At 43.8% G+C, this 20769-nt stretch overlaps 1 protein-coding gene across 1 annotated transcript in view; it reads right to left on the reverse strand.

Moving 5' to 3' along the window:
* Positions 1 to 20769, reverse strand: part of FAM13A (family with sequence similarity 13 member A) — a 202432-nt gene that overhangs the window by 6905 nt on the left and 174758 nt on the right. Inside the window, exons 15-23 of the mRNA XM_045017748.1 lie at positions 16351 to 16564; positions 14811 to 14949; positions 13712 to 13793; positions 13363 to 13583; positions 11936 to 12019; positions 7746 to 7841; positions 5981 to 6064; positions 1899 to 2095; positions 1506 to 1607 (exon numbers count right to left, since the gene is read on the reverse strand). Coding sequence (XP_044873683.1) covers positions 1506 to 1607; positions 1899 to 2095; positions 5981 to 6064; positions 7746 to 7841; positions 11936 to 12019; positions 13363 to 13583; positions 13712 to 13793; positions 14811 to 14949; positions 16351 to 16564 — 1219 coding nt within the window. The remainder of the gene's footprint in view (positions 1 to 1505; positions 1608 to 1898; positions 2096 to 5980; positions 6065 to 7745; positions 7842 to 11935; positions 12020 to 13362; positions 13584 to 13711; positions 13794 to 14810; positions 14950 to 16350; positions 16565 to 20769) is intronic.

Consider the following 20769-nt stretch of genomic DNA (forward strand, 5'->3'; position numbering starts at 1 on the left):
GGGCATTAACTTTCTGAGCTCTGATGCTGTTCACAGAGCGAGTGCTCGAGCTGCATGCTTATGGTCAAATTCTCCACTCAGATGCACTTGGTTTATACTGAGGCCAACGGGAACCATGCTCGTACAAGGAGAAAATTCGGCTCGTAGGGTTTATGATGTCAGTTGAGCCTAGGGTGACCAGATGGCCCAATTTTATAGGGACAGTCCCGATATTTGGGGCTTTTTCTTATATAGGCTCCTATTACCCCCACCCTGTCCCGATTTTTCACACTTGCTGTCTGGTCAGCCTAGTTGAGCCCCTCCCCAAAGTGGGCCTAGCCTTGCATTCACTGGGACCATCTTTCCCCCTAGAGCACGTATTTTCAGTATCCAGAATCTCTAAAGTCTAGGATGTAGCATGTTATTTCTCATTATGGAGACTCAGATATGGAATAGACTCTTCATATACACAATACGTTACAAGAAATCACACGCATTTAACTACTGAGTTTCACATTTCTTTTTGAGAGATGATTACACCTCTTGTTGCATTGTTTTCCTGTGCTGCTATTGAACATTAATTTATTCCATGAATTACCCATTAAGTACCAAAGTAGTGTTTGCGCTGACCACAAGATGGGAGGGAGGGATAGAGAGATACATTTCTATAGTGTCCCTTCAGACAAGATTATTGTTCTGTCCAGGGCTTTGGAGCTGTGCTCCAGCTCTGCTCCAGCTCCAGGCAAAAACCTGCAGCTCCACTGCTCCGGAGTTGCGCCGCACTCCAGCTCCAGGCTCCGCTCCAAAGCCCTGATTCTGTCCCAAAGAATTACATTCCTAGGAGTCAGTCCATGAGTTGGCTCTAGATTTTATCTTATGGTTTATGTGATTTACTACTCTGAGCATATGAGAGGGAGCTTGGAACACTTGGGTTTTCATCTTGGCTCCATTGCTGCGTTAGGGCAAAATTTTCAAAAGCCCCGAAGTCCCTTAGGAGCCTAACTTCTCATGGGATTTAGGTGCTTTTGAAAATTTTACTCTTAACCTCAATGTGTTGTGTCTCACAGAATTAACGGGAAGACTCTCAGGCCTGGTCTATACTGGGGGAGGTGGGGGTCGATCTAAGTTATGCAACTTCAGCTACGTGAATAACGTAGCTGAAGTCAACATACTTAGATCTACTCACCGCGGTGTCTTCACTGCAGTGAGCCAACTGCTGCCACTCCCCCGTCGACTCCGCCTGCGCCTCTTGCGGCGGCGGAGTACAGGAATCGACGAGAGAGCGCTCGGGGGTCGATGCTGCCCGCCAATCCGGCGGGTAGTATAGACATACCCCTAGTGACTTCAATTGGCCTTGGAACAGATGCTCTGTATCCCAGCTTCCCTATCAACAAATTGAGGATAACAAAGTGAGGATTAATTTGATAGCATACCTAGGGCACTTTCTATTTTCAGAGCCTTTTGCTCTCAGTAAGTATTACTGGCAGTAGTTATAGAGATAGATGGATGAATTAGAAATGAAATACCTTCCATTTTCTCGGAAAAAATTATCTTCAAATTCTCTCAACTTTTTTCTGATCTGTTTTTTCTCTTCCCTGACTTCTTGGAGCTGCTCTAAGAGTTCTGGCCTGTAGGGTTAAAGTACAGATATAGAAATTACATAGAAAATTAAAACGGGAGTGGTAGAGTAATTCTACCAAAATATATGTAGCCAATCCTACAAACACTCCCTAACAAATTGACACAACTCTTAAGTTTAAGAATGTGAACAGTCCCATCACTGATCAGCAAAACAACTAAGCATGTGTTTAACTTTAACCATGTGCTAAGGTCCCTTTGGCTTCAATGAGATTTAAGCACATGCTGTGGTTTGCTGCATCTAGGCCCACACTTGGTATAGTACAAGAAACCTGACATACACAGAAGCAGCATGGAGGGTAGAAAGCCCCATGTCCTGGCTGCTCTTTGAAGGCATCTTATCATCCACTGGAGAAATGAAGCCATCAGCCTCATCTTCTAGTTGATCCAGGAAACTCCGCACGCTGAAATCTGGTTTCAGGGTGACTGTGAAATCTGGTTTCACGGTGCTGTCCTCGTCGGAACCCTCCTCTTCCTCCTACAGAAAGAGAGACAGAGCCCTCATAACAAGAGGTTACTACTTCTCTCTGCAGACACAACCCACATATTATATTCTTTCACCACAAGCACTGGGCTACAGATATGGAAAGCGGTCAATAGACAGAGACATCACCTTAATTGTTCTAAGATTTACAGTGCACTGAAGTATCAGTAGTAACCCCCCTCCCACACACACACACACAGAGCCCCTACCCATTATTAGTAGAAACCACCACCACAAATTCAGCTTTGTTAGTGAGACAAAGTGCGGCAGAATCACCATGATGAAGGAAAATCAGAATTCTTGGCAGCCTGCTATTGTTTGTTCATTTGTTTACAGCATTCTTGATTATGCTACAAGTACTTCCAAACTTGACAACTATTGGACACAATGTCTCAATGGTGCCAGCGTCTTCCACACCTAAGCCCATCAGTAATTTAGTTGTGACAAATCCACAAGCTGCCACGTTAATTTGCATGAAACCTCTCCTGTGGTGGATGCCTCGCAAAGGCTCTGTAGCACTTGGCATGTTGCCGATAACTTTTACATATGGTGAGGATAGAACACAGCAAGGAACCTGTCAGAACCAGAGAGCTAAAGGACTGATTTGTGTTGCAACAAGGAGTTACAAAGGGAAGGTTTGTGATATTTCAGTCCAATGGAGGCGTTCAAGAATTAGACTGTCTATCTGGATTAAACTGGAACACTGAACTCAGCCCAGAATTTCAATTACATGCTAAACATTAAAAAGCTGAAATACTTTAGTGAGAGCATCTCCTTCAAGATGCACTTGGGGGCCCGGCTAAGTGAAAGCTCCCTTTGTTTATGGCTATACAATGTGAAGGGCTCTGCACACCCAACTACACACCCACAACCTGGCGCTCCCAAAGAGGAACCTGTTCTGGGATTGAGTTATTTGCTCAGACTTTGTTCCGGCTTCTAAACAATTGAGCCTTGTCCTCCTCTCACATCAAGCTAAGTTGCTGTAAGCCAGTTGTATGCCATAATATAGGTAGCAAGGGACAGCAAATGAGATAAAAGAAATAAATAATAAGATAGGTAAGAAATATTTTAAACAGGGACTGACACGCCGGGTTCAGCAAGGTACTGACGGACACCTCTAGGTGTAATGAGCTCTTGGGCAGTCCCAATGAAGTCCTGCAGGAAATGATATATGCTAAAACACACTGCTGAATTGGGGCCAAAAAGAGCCACTGCCTTTGCCGTTTCTCCTGTGTTCCCTTTGCTAGTATTTCAATTGTTTCTATAAGATCTTTCTCCCTTTCAAACCTAGATCTCCTTCTGCTTCATTCAGTAAGGAAGCAACAGAGCCAGATTCAGAGCTTGTGTACTCAGGTCGGAATCCACTGAGGTCAATAATGTGTAAATGGCCAAGAATATACCAGGTCTGGATTTGCCCGTAGTCTTGCGGTTATGAGGTCAGTGGCCTTTCCCAGGGAAATGTAATCTGAAGCCACAAACTGAGAATGACGACAGATGTAGCATCCACTGGCTAGCCAGGGACAAAATAAATAAAAACAGAAACCTGAAAACATCAGAAGGAAAACAGCAGGGAACAGGTAAAAGATAACGTGATTTCTGATGATTAGATTTTAAAGCTTTTCTAGAGACAGACCATGGCACAGTATCACTGCCAGTTACAAAACTTAGGCCAAGGAAGAATGACTGCCAGTGCCTTCGGTTGTGTACTGTTCTCACACCTCATCCTGCTGGCTAATTCATAGAGCAGTGCGTGGGTTTCTGCATTCAGGTACAGGGTGCTGTGCACACTAGACCTATGTGCTATGATAAAAGCAATGAAGAACGCAGAAGGTGACAACAGCACCTGCTCAGATGTCTGGGAGTGTCTGCTACTCTCCTTTGCCATAGGGAGAGAAATTTTAAAACTGATTACTTCGGACCCCTCCCCCTCTAGAGGGCTGTGGATATTATGTCAATTAAGTCTATCCTAGTGGGGCTAGTTCAGGTGGCTTTTTCCATTTCTAACTGCACTGTACTCGCTGTCACGACTGCCAAAGAGTAGTGTGATTCAAAAACATGCTAACTAGCTTTTGCCAACTGGAACCAGACACCATCAGACACAGCACAGAATTGTCACTTGTCCGGGGCATTAGTGCCTCAGATTACAATTTATAGTCACAGACCATCCGCAAAGATTTCAGCTCCTTGAACTGAAGGGAGCGAATCGGAAGGCTCTTTAGTGAGAATTCAACTGGAAATGGCTGACAGACACGTAGGAGCATGATTTTAAATGGGCCTCGACCTGGCCTCGAATTTTGTCCCCACAATCAATTCACTTCTGCAGCCAATCAGACTGTAACCACATGTGACTATTTGCAGCTGCAATCCATTAATTTTTAGTTATTTTTTCATCTTTGCGGGCATCTATTTGGAGCTCCCAGCACCTTAAAACATTCTAAAATATACAATTACAAATACACAATTTTAAACCCAATACTACAGTGCATCAGTTTTCCTAGTGAACAAACTTTCCAATGAATTAACCTGGCTATGGCCTCTCAGGGAGGTCGACTATTTATGACAATAGGAGAACCCCTCCCATTGGCGTAGGTATGGTCTACACTGAAGTGCGGCTGCGACCCAGCTCTGCCGCTGGAGTGTGTTAAGTGCAGACAAGCCCTTGGGCAGATAGCCACAACGTCACTACTGCTGGTACCCATGCTGCTAGATTAAAGCTAGCTCGGGTATGTCTACACATATTGCAATCACACCTGGAGTTGGAAAGAAATCGCAGCGCAAAATTGGTGGTGTAAAATTAGAGGACACTTTAAAAGAATAGGGCCCTTAATTCAGGCTTGGTTCAGCAATTATCTATTAAATATTAAGAACAATTCACTGAGGGATAAGCAGCTATGTAAACACACAGCCACTTAACATGTATGATATTGTAACTTCACCTTAATTCATATGTACTTCATATATGCAATTAATATTTAGCCTGCAATAATTATAATTAAAGAATATTTAGTTCATGGTATCTGCAATATTACCCAGTTTTGGATGGTTAACAGAGAAATGAGCATGAAATCAGAATGCACTGCAGCATGTTTCTCTTGTTCATACTGTGATGGCAATAAAAAGCATGCAGATAATTGTGTCATACGCTAAGCCCCATGGTGCTGGTGATTGGACCTTTCTTGGACAAAAGTAATATGGACCAAATTAATCCCTAGGGCGTTAACTATTTAAGGTACATGCAGTAATGAATCTGGCCCAATGTTTTCACATCAGTGCTTAACACTGAGAAATACCAACCCATGGCTGCACAGAGTGAAAAAAAAAAATCCAGCCAAACAAACCAGATCAAATATTCACTAACGTAACTAAGCTGTACTTACTCTGCTTCGAGAAGTGTAGTTTCAAAGTGTAAAATAAGAACTGAACACAGCCAGGAGGTGAACAGGGGTGGGTAAATGTCCATAAGCTATATGGGTGTGCTAGCTATAACCTATTCATGTTCTGGGAAAGCCCAACCCAGCCATGGTGTGGCATAAAAGCATCAGAGCTTTGGTGCGAGAAAAAGAACAGCAAAAAACTGGTGAGGACTATTCAAAAGCAAAAGAAAGCAGAGGTGCAACCAATAATCGTGAAGTTTTTACCAAGTAAAATACGTGTAGAGAGGAAAAACACAAAGCCAAGGAAATACTGTAGGCTGATCTGCAGTAACTTAAAGGAGGGATTTGTTCAAAACTGGCTAGGCTTAAGCAGCTACTGATTATTTTTTTTTGGCGACACTGCAAAGAATCAATACTAATGAAAAAAATCAATCAATCTCTGTTATTGGCAGGAAGGGGAAACTGATGCAGACTGAGCAATTAGTTAGCAGCTGGAGGTCTTCACCTTTATCTCCTTGAAGAAGGAAGCTGTTTCGCCCTCGATAATTGGCTGCAGCAAAGGGCTTCTCCGCTTGCTGGAGGGGGAACCCTGTGACAGGTGTTAACAAGTAGGTTACATTGTGAACCCCTTTCTCCTCCACCACCTGTTCTCTTGCTCTCCTCTCATCTCCATGACTCTTTTAGCTCATCCAGACCATCATAAGAAAACTGCTTCTTAAAAAGGAAAAAAACCTCTGGCGAAAACCTTGAAGCAGAGAAAGGTTTTGTTTTTTTTCAAGTCGCTGCTTAGCAATGGACATCAGTGCCAAGTGCAGGCAAACACAACACTATGCATGGAAGGACGAGCTGTGCATGAGCGGGAAAATAAATGCTTTAAGGAAGGGGGGGGAAAAAAAAAAGGCAACCCCATAGATGTATAAAGACAACATGTGGCTCTCTGCAGCTACGCTGTATGCCCTGCAAAACTCCACTGGGCCGATTTTCAAAAGCGCTCAGCACTCACGACCGAGGCCAGACTTTCAATAACTCAGTTCCCATTTAGGCACTTAATTGACATGGCTGGATCTGCAAAGGTGCTCTGCCCCCAGGAGCTCCCACTGTTCTCAGAGAGGTGGGGAAAGGGGAAAGACATGCACCATTGTTCTCAATGGCAGCTGCTGGGGGCTGACTGAGCACTTTTGAAATTCTGGCCATTTCATTTTGGTGCCTGAATGGGAACTGAGCTACTTGGAGAAGCTGGCTGCTGGGTTGGATGGCTTCCTTCTACTTGCTAGCCTTACGTATCTAGTTCACACAGGGGACTAATCATAATAGTGATTCCAGGAGTTTTTTTTTTTTTAAATACAGCAGGACATGCCGAGAACACCCAGAAAAGTGTGCTCGCCAGTGTGTCTGACTGCTCTGAGTAACACTTCGCTGGTCTGTTCTTCTGAACAGACACCCTGTTAAAACAGCTGCCAAGACACAAGCATGGCCTGGCAATAGTGAAAGGACAAAGGATCATTCGTGAAACAAAGAGCAGGCAGAAACCAATATAAAACAGCTTACTTTCACTGGCAGGGTGAAATGAGTGTGCATATGTGTTTTATAGTACAATAATTTTAGGGCCAGTGACAAGCGCAATACCAGATGTGTGACGCAAGGAGCTTCAAATTTGGGTCACTGAAGATAAAAGCATGTCCATGGAGCTGATGACAATGGGCCTGCAGGACAGATGTGTGGGACTCTGTGGAAGTGGTAGCACTCCTTGCATCAACTTAGAAAGCAGCAGCAGCCATTTGTGTATACTGCTAGTAAGTGTTGCGGACTGGGAGACTGCCTGTCCTGTCCTCGCCTTCAGACAAACTGGGCAGGATGGCTGCTGGTGCAGTTGAGCTCCTCAGCAGCGTAGGCAAGACACAAGTCTCTACTCCTGCCAACGTAAGTAACCAACACCGAGTCTATGATGTTGAGGGGAAAAAAGGAAGTGAGGCCTTAGTCAAAAACCATGTAATGAAAAATCAACAGCAACCCAGTGGAAGGAGGAGCACCAGAAGGTGAAAAGTGCTCGACATCCAGCTCTGGGGCAATGGAGTCCTTGACCAGCTCGTCACTAGTCCCAGCTGCTGTGGTATGATTGACTTGCAGTCGTTCAGGTACTCGGTTCTTTGGTGACCAGGGAGGTTGGGCCTCTGTAACTGTGCAGACGTGTGATTCTCCTGTCCTCCTCCCGCCAAAAAAGCTCCCTCACCAAACCAAAGCAACCCCCCCTAGAGAAGTGCTGTACTCACAATAACAGGGATGGTGTTGGCCCTGGAGAGGATCTGTTTGACCAAGCGGTACCTGTCATACAAAGGCTTCATCACCTGGCGCTCATTTTTTGTTACCTGAAAAGCAAGAAAGAATGGGACCATGAGGCTGGCAGCAGATACTCTGGTCTGTAATGTATGCTCCTGCACCCTCATTTATCTGGGTTCAAAAGAACGGTGTGCTAACGGCAATGGTCCTGATATTAGTATGGGGGGAGGGATAGCTCTGTGGTTTGAGCATTAGCCTGCTAAACCCAGGGTTGTGAGTTCAATCCTTGAGGGGGCCATTTAGAGAACTGGGGTAAAAATCTGTCTGGGGATTGGGCCTGCTTTGAGCAGGAGGTTGGACTAGATGACCTCCTGAGGTCCCTTCTAACCCTGATACTCTATGAACTTTGCCACTCTGACCTGCCAGTGTACCTTTAGCCCTGCTCTTCCAATCCTTGGCGTAACTTCCAGCTGTGTGGTGCTTTTGTAATGTGGTTAATCGGAGGTTAAGACATTTAGGCTCAAGCTAGTATTCATTTGTCCTCGTCACAACCCCCTCCCCACCACACACACACACACTAGGCAGTCTGTGTCTGTGACCACTTCTGTACTCGTGGCCAAAAGCACAGGGCTCACACCCACAGTCCTGTGTCTGGGATCCCAGAACAGGGTGATCATTTTGATCTAGGAACAAGGGAAAGGAGCTGTGATGACTAACTGCCTTCCCTTGGAGGCCCCTCCCCAAGCATGCTGATCTACAGCCCCTATGTAAAATGACATTGCAATGACCCTCCTTTGCCTCTGCACTTTCTCCCCTAAGCTGCCTGCAAGTTGTTAGCATAGAATTGCTCATTTTACTCTCCAGCTCATCTTCTGGAACAAAGCTAGGGAGTAAAACTCCCTTGTAATGACTGGGCAGAATGCAGGAGAGGAGAGGGGGAGATTTAAACCGACACTAGCTAAGAGGGGTGTATGAGAAAGTGAAGCTCTACACTTCTACAGAATCGTTTGCTTAAACGGGTTTCTGTATCTTTAATATCTTGTGGGTGAGATTGGAAAACAACAAGTAGAATATTTCACATGACCATGTAGTTTATCCTCTTCATTTTATTCACCACTGTGTCTTGGCTCTAAGTTTACATTAGGAGGCTCTTAGGGCAGGGCCTTTAACGGACTGTGATGTCATTTCTATCTACCGACATTAGGATTTTAAAGTGCTGCTCATCACGGTAGTATCTGGGTACCTTCCATGTAAAACTGATAGCAATAGAAAAGTCCCTCGTGTAAAAACTCTGCTTGGGGTAGGGTGTGCGCTTCGGATAGTTTAGATTTTATTAATTTACTTTTTTGCTGTTTTGTTTTAGGTTGATTCTTTTCAGGATAGGTTCCCCCCCCCCCAAGGTGTTTTTGTGGGGGTTGGTTGGGTGTTTTGGATAGAAGGGAGGAATGTAACCAGCAGTACGGAGCCCAGAGATACACCACCCATTTACAGGACTCGCAAGGCAGGCTCACCACTGTCTTCATTGGGTTTCATGCTGATGTGATTAAATTCATTAGCTGGTGCAGTCAGCATTGCCTTGTAAACTGTGAACTATTGTCTGTAACTAGATGGTTTTAATGGTGTTACAAGGGCACAAAATGGAGTAATGCAGTGGTGAATCAGGATCATCTCCTCCCTGCCTAGGCTATGCTGGGACCCAAAAATGGGTAGAATGCCCTGGCACTGCTTTGCTGTTGGACTATGCTGTCCTTAAAGGCTAGAAAACAACATGAGAAGGTGCCTGTTGCGGGAGAGAACCGAACCGTTAGTTAATGCCACTTCAAAGAGGATAAACTCCCATGTTTTGTAAAAAATAAAAATATATAAGGTTTGGACTGGGAAAAAGAATCCCTAAGTGTGCAGAGGAAATGGAGGCTCCTTACCTGTCACTAAAGGTTCTTCCAGATGTGTGGTCCCTATCTGTATCTCTGAATATTTTCATTATCGATTTAGATAATGGCATAGAGAGTACACTTATAAAGTTTGTGGCTGATACCAAGCTGGGTGGGGTTGCATGTGCTTTGGAGGATAGGATTAAAATTCAAAATGATCTACACAAACTGGAGAAATGGTCTGAAGTAAATAGGATGAAATTCAATAAGGACAAATGCAAAGTACTCCACTTCGGAAGGAACAATCAGTTGCACACATACAAAATGGGAAATGACTGCATAGGAAGGAGTACTGCGGAAAGGGATCTGGGTGTCATAGTGGATCACAAGCTTAATATGAGTCAACAGTGTAACACGGTTGCAAAAAAAAAAGCAAACATGATTCTGGGATGTATTAGCAGGAGTGTCGTAAGCAAGATACAAGAAGTAATTCTTCTGCTCTACTCTGCACTGATTAGGCCTCAGATAGAGTATTGTGTCCAGTTCTGGGCACCGCATTTCAGGAAAGATGTGGAGAAATTGGAGAAAATCCAGCGAAGAGCAACAAAAATGATTAAAGGTCTAGAAAACATGACCTATGAAGGAAGATTGAACAAATTGAGTTTGTTTAGTCTGGAAAAGAGAAGATTGAGAGGGGACATGATAACAGTTTTCAAGAACATAAAAGGTTGTTACATGGAGGAGGGAGAAAAATTGTTCTTCTTAACCTCTGAGGATTGATGGCTTAAATTGCAGCAAAGGCAGTTTAGGTAGGACATTAGGAAAAACTTCCTGTCAGGGTGGTTAAGCATTGGAATAAATTGTTTAGAGAGGTTGTGGAATCTCACTCAAAGGAGATTTGTAAGAGGAAGTTACATAAACACCTGCCAGGGATGGTCTAGATAATACTTAGTCCTGCCCTGAGCGTAGGGGACTGGACTACATGACCTCTCGAGGGGCCTTCCAATCTTACAATTCTATGAAAAAAGCAGTTAGCATAACGGAGCCTTTGGTCGAAATTCCAGGCCCACGCCACGTGGCAAACAGCAGCTAATGAAGAACAGACCATTTCTTGCTTCATTAGAGTGGCTCCAGGAATTCTGCAAAAATAGACTCTCTGGTTTAACTATAGCTGTTCAGTCCCTACCTCTGCAGGCACATCTGACACCGGTGCAGACCCAGTTACACAATAAATCTAAGCGCCACTGATTTTTGTTGTTTTTTTTATTTTATTTTAAGTGGCCCAACTGTCCACATTATCCTAGATCTCTCAGTACTTTTCCACAGCAGTAAAGCCAGTAGTTGGAAACAGGAAAGCTGGTCAGCTGTAGACTTCCTTGCTACTAGGTTCTGTTTTGCTGGGTTGTAAAAGTAGCTTAATTTAAAAAAATTAAGAAGCAGTTATGCTAATAAAAAACAAAGAAAAATATATTATAACAACAGGCCAGATTCTGCCCTGACACTGGTTTTACATGGGTGTACATTCATTAACTTCAGTGGGGGATTACCCCTGATTTACATCACTGTGAGAGCAGAATCCAGACTCAGAAAGGAGACAGGAAAGATAAATCACTTCCCTGGAATGGTTTGTTGCTGTGCCTTACACAGTAATAGAAGTCTATTACCTAGATGACTGAGTGTAGGCAGTAATAATCATGTGGCCTTTGAGCAGCCATGCAGATGGTGTTGAGAGGGGGAAATTAAAGTAAATAGTTTTAGAACAACGGGCCGAGAAGCAAATATTTCAGGCTTGAGGGAAAAGAAGGGATCAGGGACTCCAAAGCATCAGCACAATGAAGGGGAGAGAGAATTTGCCAACTTGGCACCTTCGGATACATTGGCAGCAGAAGGCAGGCGAAGTGGAACTAGAAAACGTTAGCATTTACCAGAGGTGTGCGCTGTTTAAACAACTGTTACAACGGTCTCAGAAAGGTGACATGTGAATTTGCTCTCTCATATATTATCAGCGTCACAAATGAGTTTCCCTTTACATCCAGCCAGCCTCCACCGGGACAAGGCTCAGGGCTACCAATCATAATTAAGAGCCTGTTGCTCTGATAGACACCAAACTTTGCAGTTAATGCAGGACTAAAAGCACTTCTCACCAGATGAGTGATTGCACCGAGTAAAGGGGCTGGGACTGATTAACAAAATCACTGCGCTTTTTTCCCCACCCGCGTGGGTGTTAGTGTACTTATAAGGTGGCGGGAGGTTAATTATGACAGGCGAAGACAATTCAAGCAACTATTTTACACGTGTGCGGCTGTACGTACCGGTCTTCCATGAATGCTTTCATAATACAAGAGAGCTTTCTGAAGAGCCACTTTCTCAGCTGATATCTCATCTCTAGTCATGTCCTATATAAAAGATGGAGGGAGGGGGAAGAGAAAAAAAAGTCACATTTCTGCACTCAGAGAACACTGAGCTTTAGCCTTATCTGCATTCACACTGTACTTTGAACGATTAAGCCACATTATTTTGCAATAAAGCCTGCAATACTTGCCACTACTTCCCCGAATCCCTTATCCTGTGATGCACTTTAAAAAATCGTTACCATAAAGGACCCATGTTATGTGCTATGGAAACAAATGACAGCTAAATGCCATTTAGATTTCAGGGGTAAGGGTTTGTGTGTTCATCAAGGGGATTCATTAGTTTTTTCCGTGCTTTGAAAATGTAAAGTGCTATATAATTGTTAAAGTTTATTGTTTATTTTGAAGTAAGAGGACATAACAGTGTAAATCATTCACAAGACACTTGCCCTTCGAATCCAACACCATTCATTCTCTTGTCCCATCACTGCACCCAATATTACAGTAGCCCACACAGAACGAGCACTTTTGAAATCTCTCAGTTTGCAGCTTTTTGTCCTGCAAATCCAAAGCGATGAGAGAATTCTGTCTGCACCTTTTCTAAAAGCCGTCGTCAGGGATTACATTTTTGTTTTTCAAAAAAAGGTTTTGCTTAGTTGACATGTCAGCGAACTCAAGGCCTTAATGTACAAGGCTATCAACATTTCAGGAACTAGCTACATCAGATTGAGACCGCTTCTCTGCCAATCACCCTCAAAGACAACCATGTAGCTAACAGGGCCAGATATGAAACTCCTAAGAGTGGAGATAAAGTGCCCTCAGACAAGGGCGACCGACTTTGAACGAGCTAGCAGGGAAGATAAGACTAAGCCAAAGCATGCCCATCTTCAGAGAGTGCAAAAAGACCCACGTGGTTTGCCTAAACCTTCCCGTCATAACAGAAGACAGGGAAACCCAAACATGAGAAGGGGGGACCCACAAACAAAAGCACCTCAAACACTTCTTGGAACCTGGGAGAGGCAAAGAACAAAATCCATTATGAAATTCAGTGTGGATAGTTCTTTGAGAATCTAAATGATCAATTCCATACTTCAAACCTCTGGTGAGAGATACCACAGGAAAACGAGAGCGAGAGAGAAAGAAAGACTAAGTAAAACCAATGTAGTATCATAATTAAAGATTATTTGACAAAAATGTATGTTACAGTCCTCCAGTGAAAAGTAAAACTACTTTAAAAACGCTGTATGTTATACATATATCAATATCACTAGATTCTAAACTCAGCAGTTTGCAAGATCTTGCATGGATTTCAGAAGCTGTCATACAGCTGTGCATTACAGGACTGTATTTGAAGTCCTGACATCTAACCTGACCTGCATGCACTGTACCTTAATGTCCTCAGGCCGGTTCGTCTCTGCTCGTTTTTCTTGCAGCTTCTTCTGGATGGAGTCTAAGGTCACCTCCACTGCAGGTTTTGCAGATTTATCGGACAGATCTTGCTTCTTGTCATCTTCCTTCTCAAGCTGTGACCCGAAGCTCTTGGGGAGCGTGTTGCTACGCTGGCGCATCACAGGAGCCAGATCCTCTTCCGATATCTTTAGTTTTGACTCTAGATGGATTTTTTTGGATGGGGATGGAAAAAACAGAATATTTTCAGTTACTGGATAATAGCTCCATGAAGCATTTCAAGATAGGTCAAAGTCAATCTAGGACATTTTCCCCCTGCCAGTTACTCACCTTTAAGCTGCTTCCGGAATTTTGCCAGTTCATTTGTCCATTTCAGCACCTCCGGGTTGGCTGCTTTGTCACTGTGGGAAGGCTAGAGGAAGAGAACAGAAATCCACAGTGAAATCATTCTGAAGAGAGCAGGGAGAGAACCTCAAACCAAGATCTGTATAAACAGGCTTACTGCCTACAGCAGAGGTTTGGCCATAGCAGAGGGAGCCAGGAACTTCTGCTTTCCAATCACAATTCTATTTATTAAGACCCTCTGTGGCTTGGGGCTACTTTCTTAAAACTTCCTGCCTCAGCTTCTCCCTCTGTAAAACATGGATAACAACTCTCATGCAAGGGCGCTGGAAGGGTTAATTCATATGTGTAAAGCACTCTGAACGTGGAAAGCACAAGATACTATATTGTAAAAGGAGAAACACTGAATCATCACTGCTATCTGCAGCAGCTGCCAAACAATGCAGGAGGGCGCTCTTCCTGTCTGGTGCCAGCTTTTCCTAACACAGACAAGACTGTCTCAGAACTAACCTTTTCTGGTTAAATCACTAGCAAATGTGGGGGTGTGTGAATCTTTTCTCCCTTAGAAAGCTTCCTGTGCCTCAGAAGAAAACATCAGCAGTGACTGGAGTACAGTTCACATGTCCTGCTCAGCAGCACTTTGCAAGGGTGCATGAACTAGAGTCAAGGAGCGCATTCCCCATCCCTCCCGAGTACATGAGTACCCTGGAGTTACTGCTTTCCCCAGAGTGAGAACCTCACTAAAACACGATGTGCATCCCATCAGCCCAACTGTCAATCAATAAGAGGTTTAACTTAGCCATTCTCTCACACAATTCCCAGCTTTGGGCAGATTTACTAAACAGGTAATAAAAATCCTACCAGTTTCTTAGATTACTTCCTGCATGTACTCCCAGCACCTAGTGCTTTGGAAGGGAATTCGCTTGGCGGTGCTAACACATGAATATGTGCTTTCCATTGGTTGTGTGGCGGCTCTACCTCCCTCTGTTTCCTGGTACTCAGGCTGTATCTGAAAATCTCCCCTGAAGACCTTGTCAGCTTGGGCTCTGTTCCTTTGCTTACATACGCTCACTTGCGAAGAACTTACTCTGTATTTCCTCTCCTCCTCAAATCTGTCCTCAAACTTCCTGATTTTCTTCTTAAGCCCCTGAATCCTCCGGGTCAGCTGTGCAGGTGTCAGATCCTCTCGGTCATCTTCACAAGATCCTAAAGAAGAACTCCGTCTCCTATAAGGAGCACAGAATGTAGTCAGATCCTATGCAAGCAGCCAGTTTACATCTGCATGCACAGAGGGTCAATTACAGCTGATTGTAAGTACATTCAACTCCCGTGGACATCATGAAGCCAAATTCAGGCGTGATGGAATTGGTAGTTAAAGGGCTAGCATCCAAGCAACAGTGAGACCAAGAAATGGGGTGTTAAGTCTCTTTAGGTTGAAGGTGAGTAGGTTGACCGTTGGCTGCGATTCCGAAGAAACTAAGCAGGGAATTTAGGAGAAAGCAGGCCCACCAACTTGCTCTCTAAAATGAGGTACAAGACCTGAAGATTAGCTGGCCAACTCCAGAGACGTGATGGAGAACTGGTAACTGGCCCTCCCTCCAGAAGCCAGGCTTCCTGCAAGGGAGGGGAGTTTGGGGAGGCTGAGAGGGAGGTGAGGGAATATTCTCACATTATTCATTGTCCAGAGTTTAAACATTTCCCAAATTGCAGGAGCTCCGAATAAAAACACCTGAATGTCAATGATGAGCCACTCCTCTTGCATCGCTACTTCCAGGGTATTTCATACTTCTGCAGTGGCTCAAGTTCACCTTTAGCCCTCATGCTAGAACAGGAGTAACAGCACCTGGGATGAGCTACCATTGGGAGCTTGTGATGTGCTATTGTTCAGACTGAATTTAAAAATATCAATATATTGATATGACGTGGAACTGGTAATAAAAAGGGGGGGGGTGTCTACATTTGTTTTGCCATTCTTTGCCAGAATTTCCACACTCCTAGTCCAAATTATTTCCATTAAAAAAAACAACCCTCTAATCTCAGACCACGTTTCAGCAGGGAGAAAGTTTGTATGGCCAAATGATAAATCCCTTAAAATACATATTGACCAGTATGTAGGAGATCACAACACAGTTTTCACCATGCCACTACCTGGGCATCATTAGCACTTCAAGTGCTTTTTATCTGAGGATGCCCTCAAAGCCTTTTACACAGGAGGGTAAGTACCATTATTCCCATGTCACAGATGAAGAAACCTGGGGCACACAAAGTTAAGTGACTTTTCCAAAGCAACACAGAGAGTCAATGGCAGAGCTGGGAATCCAATCAGGCGTCCACTGCCTCTCTGTAATGACAGACACACTGCAGCAAGATATGACAGCTTCCTTATTGTGACAGAAGTATCCTGGGTATTCAGGCATGAACCTGGAAGCCACTTCTAGAAATCACTGCAATAGCAAGCGAGGAGGCTTCTGTCGGTGGGGATCACCAGCCCCACCCACACATCGGGTTACATGGCATTATCTTGCTAAACGAGATGCTGCTCATTGCCACTGTGCAGTCCCTTGCTACTGGGCAGTGCTGGGAGCAAAGCCTGCAGCTCAGATGGCCGCTGTGAAACCACCACCTACCTCATGAATGAATGGGAGTTAGGAGGGGAGGGAGGCACTTCTGTATCATCCAGGTACTGCTGGCTTTGCCCATAGGCATAGAAACGAGGGGACAGCATTGGATCGCTGTCCTCATCCAGAAGCTGGCGAATTAGACCTCCAGCCTGTGGGGACAGGTGAGCTTCGTCGGAGTCTAAGCCATCTCGTTCCCTGGAGGAGAAAGCTGGGACGGGCTCTGGAAATCAATTGAAACCACTCAATGAACATGAGCTTTAATTTTCCTTATTCTAAATGCATTCAATGATCATCACAGCCATGGGCCAGTTTTTAAAGCCATATTTGTCTCAACTTTCCCCCTCCTTTAGAGAGAGGGTCTGATTCTTCACTGGCTGGCACCCATGGTCACCCTTTACTTGTGCGCAAAGCGAGTGCAGGAGGCGTGTGAAATGTTACCAGGTCGGAATGGGAGCATGCTGCAAGGCAGGTGCACAAGGTGCCAGGCAGGGGAGAACTAAGCCCTAAATCTGGCCAGTCATCACTGCTCATTGATTCCAACAGACACTAAACCTGACAGCACCTTCCCCCTTTGCTGTCCAAACCTTTGGGGCAGGAACTGAACAGACTTGAATATATTCAGGTATAAAGGAGGTAACTCAGTGGGGGCAGAACAGTACATGCAGGAGGAATCAATTGATTCACAAGATGTGCAAATGCCATAAATGATTAACAAGGTGATCCCATTGTTGTAAACCCCCCATCCTTCCCTACCTTATCCCCTCCCTGCTTTATGATACCCTCAATCACTGCATCATGGCTAACACTCGATTTTTATCTCAAGGGAGCATGGTTCAGTTCTTACTATTTTGTGCTGTGGTGTGCCTAGCCTACTACAGCTGTAAAAGTGTTAACAACAATAAAATATTCAGGCTCAATTATTCTCATGTTAAAAGATAACGACGACACCTGGAGCCACCCAGTCTCTCTCACACTAGCACTGCTAATAAATCTCCCATCCACGGGTTGAATTAATCGGCTGACGGTAAATGTAACCATCTCGGAAGACTGGGGGTGTGAGAAAGGGAAATCTGTTTTGGGAATGCCGATTAGCATACTGGAACAAACCGAAAAAAATCATTTAAATCCCGTGGTCACTCTGTCCAGATGCCATAAGGGGTCTAACATTCTCTGTTCAGATCGTTTACTAAGCTGGTTTGCATGCTCCTACTTAGCACCACAGGATTAGACGATCTAAGAGTTGTGCTTTGAACATGCAATTCTAACAAGAAGTTCTGAAATCAAATAAAGTTAGAAAAAACATCAAATAGTGGGTGATGAATCATTGGAAAGGGCCTTAAAACAGCTACAGAGTCATCTGCTTCCTGCGGATACAGGCTCTGATCCTGATCTTATACCAATGACAGAGATCAGGCCTTTTTATTTTGTAAATTTTGAAAAATAGCACTTCCATTTACTGCATAATGTTACATTTCCGTGTTCCTATCCTCTTGTAAAACCACCGTATGGCCCAATAGGTTTAAGGTACTCCACTGTCCTCTGCATTACTGAATTCAAGGGATACTCAATTCAGCACCCAATGGGGTGTAAAGTGTTTTACATGATTTATGCATCAAAGGCTAGATGCACCCCTCTGCCTCAAAGACTGATGCTGTTCCCAGAAAGTTAAGTCACTCCTGAAGGAATGGTAGGTGGTATTCGCACAATGGCCCTTCTCTAGGGTTCTGAGATGGAAAAGGCAAACTTTCACTTGTGGCCAGCCTCCAGAAAAGCCCAAAAGGACCACAGTTGCAGAGAAGATGCACTGATTCAGCTGTGATGGATGTGTAATTTTTTTTAAACCACAACACGTGTACATCATGTTACCACTAGTTTATACATATATATGTAGGGCCCTATCAAATTCATTGCCGTGAAAAGTGCATCACAGACTGTGAAATCTGGTCTTTTGGCTATTTTTACCCTATTCTGTACAGATTTCACAGGGGAGACCCGCGTTTCTCAAACTGGGGGTCCCAACCCAAAAGAGGGTTGTTGGGGGAGTCGCAAAGTTACTGTAGGGGGGTTGCAGTATTGCAACCCTTACTTTTGTGCTGCCTTCAGAGCTGGGGGGCCGGAGAGCAGCGGCTGTTGGCCAGGTGCCGAGCTCTGAAGGCAGCGCCCCCCCCCCCCCCCCCCCCGCAGGGCAGAAGTAATGGTTGCAATACCGTACCATGCCACTCTTACTTCTGCGCTGCTGCCTTCAGAGTTGGGCCAGGATCCCTACAGTTACAACACCATGATAGTTCAGATTTAAATATCTGAAATCATGAAATTTACTATTTTAAAAATCCCATGACTGTGAAATTGACCAAAATGGACCCTGAATTTGGTAGGGCCCTATATATATGTATATGTATATGTAAACTTCAGTTCCCTTGCATAATCTCTGCAGCAAATGTTTTCTAAATTGCCTTACCCTGAAGGAACCCAATAATAAAGAGAGAGAAAATACAGCAGTTTAAGGTTAAAAAATAAACCCACAATCTACAAACCCTTGAATCAAACTTTGATGATTTGGAGCCATACACATTCCAGAGTCCAACTATTTCCCTGAATTTTAACACAGCCCAATGTTTTCAGAAAAGTCTTTTGAGACCCTGTGGTAGTGAAATGTGGAAACTAATGTCCTTTGATTCCCCACCCTCACTGGTCAAGTTACTCTCATATAATTCTTCCAGTGATCCCTCTTCCCATCATGGAGAATTAACAACTTTAGAGTAGGACCTTCTAAAATAACAAGTAATTGGGTGATTTACAGTCAGTGGGATTAGCATTATGCCTTGCTGGGATTTAGAAGGGAAAAAATGAGGGCAAAAAGGAATGCATATAGTAGTAAACAAACTCAGCTACTACCCAACCTGTGAACAAAGATGTATGTGACTTTGTCCTGAGGTAGATTTACATTCCAGATATCAGGTACCATATGAAGTATCACAATGACTCAAGAGGGCTCGGAGATAAGCGGTTTTACAGTCAGCAGTGACTGAGGCATGTGCGGTACCACTATTAATTTCAAATACAGATGAAAAGCTGAAATGTACATTCTAAAGGAGAATGGGTCAGAAAGGGGGAGAGGAAGGAAGTCCTAAAAGGAAAGAAAGTTTGAAACTTGGACGGAACAAATGGCAGCTACAGAAAACTGACTATTTCCCACTTTCATTCCTCGAGGTCTTGACTCTTTGGGTTAGTTGTTCCACTTGTGGTATATAATAACAAAGCCTGAACAGAAACGGAGCAAGTAGCAAAGGAACACACAATCTGCTGTATGGAATCAGATCAATGAATGGTCCAACTAGTCCAGTATCTCATTTCCCATAGTGGTTAGTGCCAAATGCTCCTTGTCACGCACAATTATAGAATAACTGACCCAAAGGGGAAGGTTCCTCCTAGTCCCTGGTTGGCTTATGGCCCGAAGCATAAGGATTTGTATTATTTATGTGTTTATCTTACCTAATGTAACACTCTCATAATGGAAGCTCTCCTTACCTATATAAACAACTAAGACTTTACGAAACCTGCTAAATTCTTGCACTGGGTAAGTTCCACAGGTTATTTATGTGTTGTGTTAAAAATATTTTCTCTTCTCACTTTTACATATACTTTCAGCTTTACTGAATGTCCCTTGTCCTTGTGTGAGTAAAAAGGTGAATAGGAGTGCTCTATCTTCTCTAAGCCATTGATTAATCTGAATACCTTTATCATGTCTCCTCTTATTCACCTTCTCTCTCAACTAAACAGTGCCAGTCTTGTCAACCTCTCCTCCATAGGGGAGTCTCTCCATGCCTCTAACAAGCAACCAGAGCACTTCTATTTTAAGATATCTTTTTTCACTCTTCAGTAATAAGGGACATGCATAAACACAGGGAAGAAATTACTTAGAGATTGTGCACATGGGTGTAAACACTTCAGAGTGTCTATGTATGAACATTCTATTTGTTGGTTTGGAACTTCCATTTCAATTCCTTTAGCCTTGCCTCTGCCGAGTTTGTGTGGAAAAGGCAAACTTATGTTTGTAGCCTTCACTCTCCTCTTCAATACTGGTATATTACCTTTCATAGTCCCACAACTAACCTGCCACTGAAGCTTTCAGCCACCTGTTGTGCACGTGTGCAACTATGCAGGTGCACATATATATGTTACCATGTTACCTCTTTAATAAATGTCCATAGGAAGGATAAATGATGGTCTTCAGTTGACAATAAAAGTATTTTAATCAAGAGGTGTGGAGAATGCAGTGTAGTGGTCTCTAGGCTGAATAAATGAATATGGTTATCTCAAGACCAGCTGTTATCCTCTTATAGGGAATTTTTTATATTTTTATTTTGTTTACCCTCAAAAAATTCATGTGGTCCTCTGCAGGACGAAATATCACCTAAGCATATG

Source organism: Mauremys mutica, chromosome 5, assembly GCF_020497125.1.
Source record: "Mauremys mutica isolate MM-2020 ecotype Southern chromosome 5, ASM2049712v1, whole genome shotgun sequence".
In the NCBI taxonomy this organism is placed as follows: Eukaryota; Metazoa; Chordata; order Testudines; family Geoemydidae; genus Mauremys; species Mauremys mutica.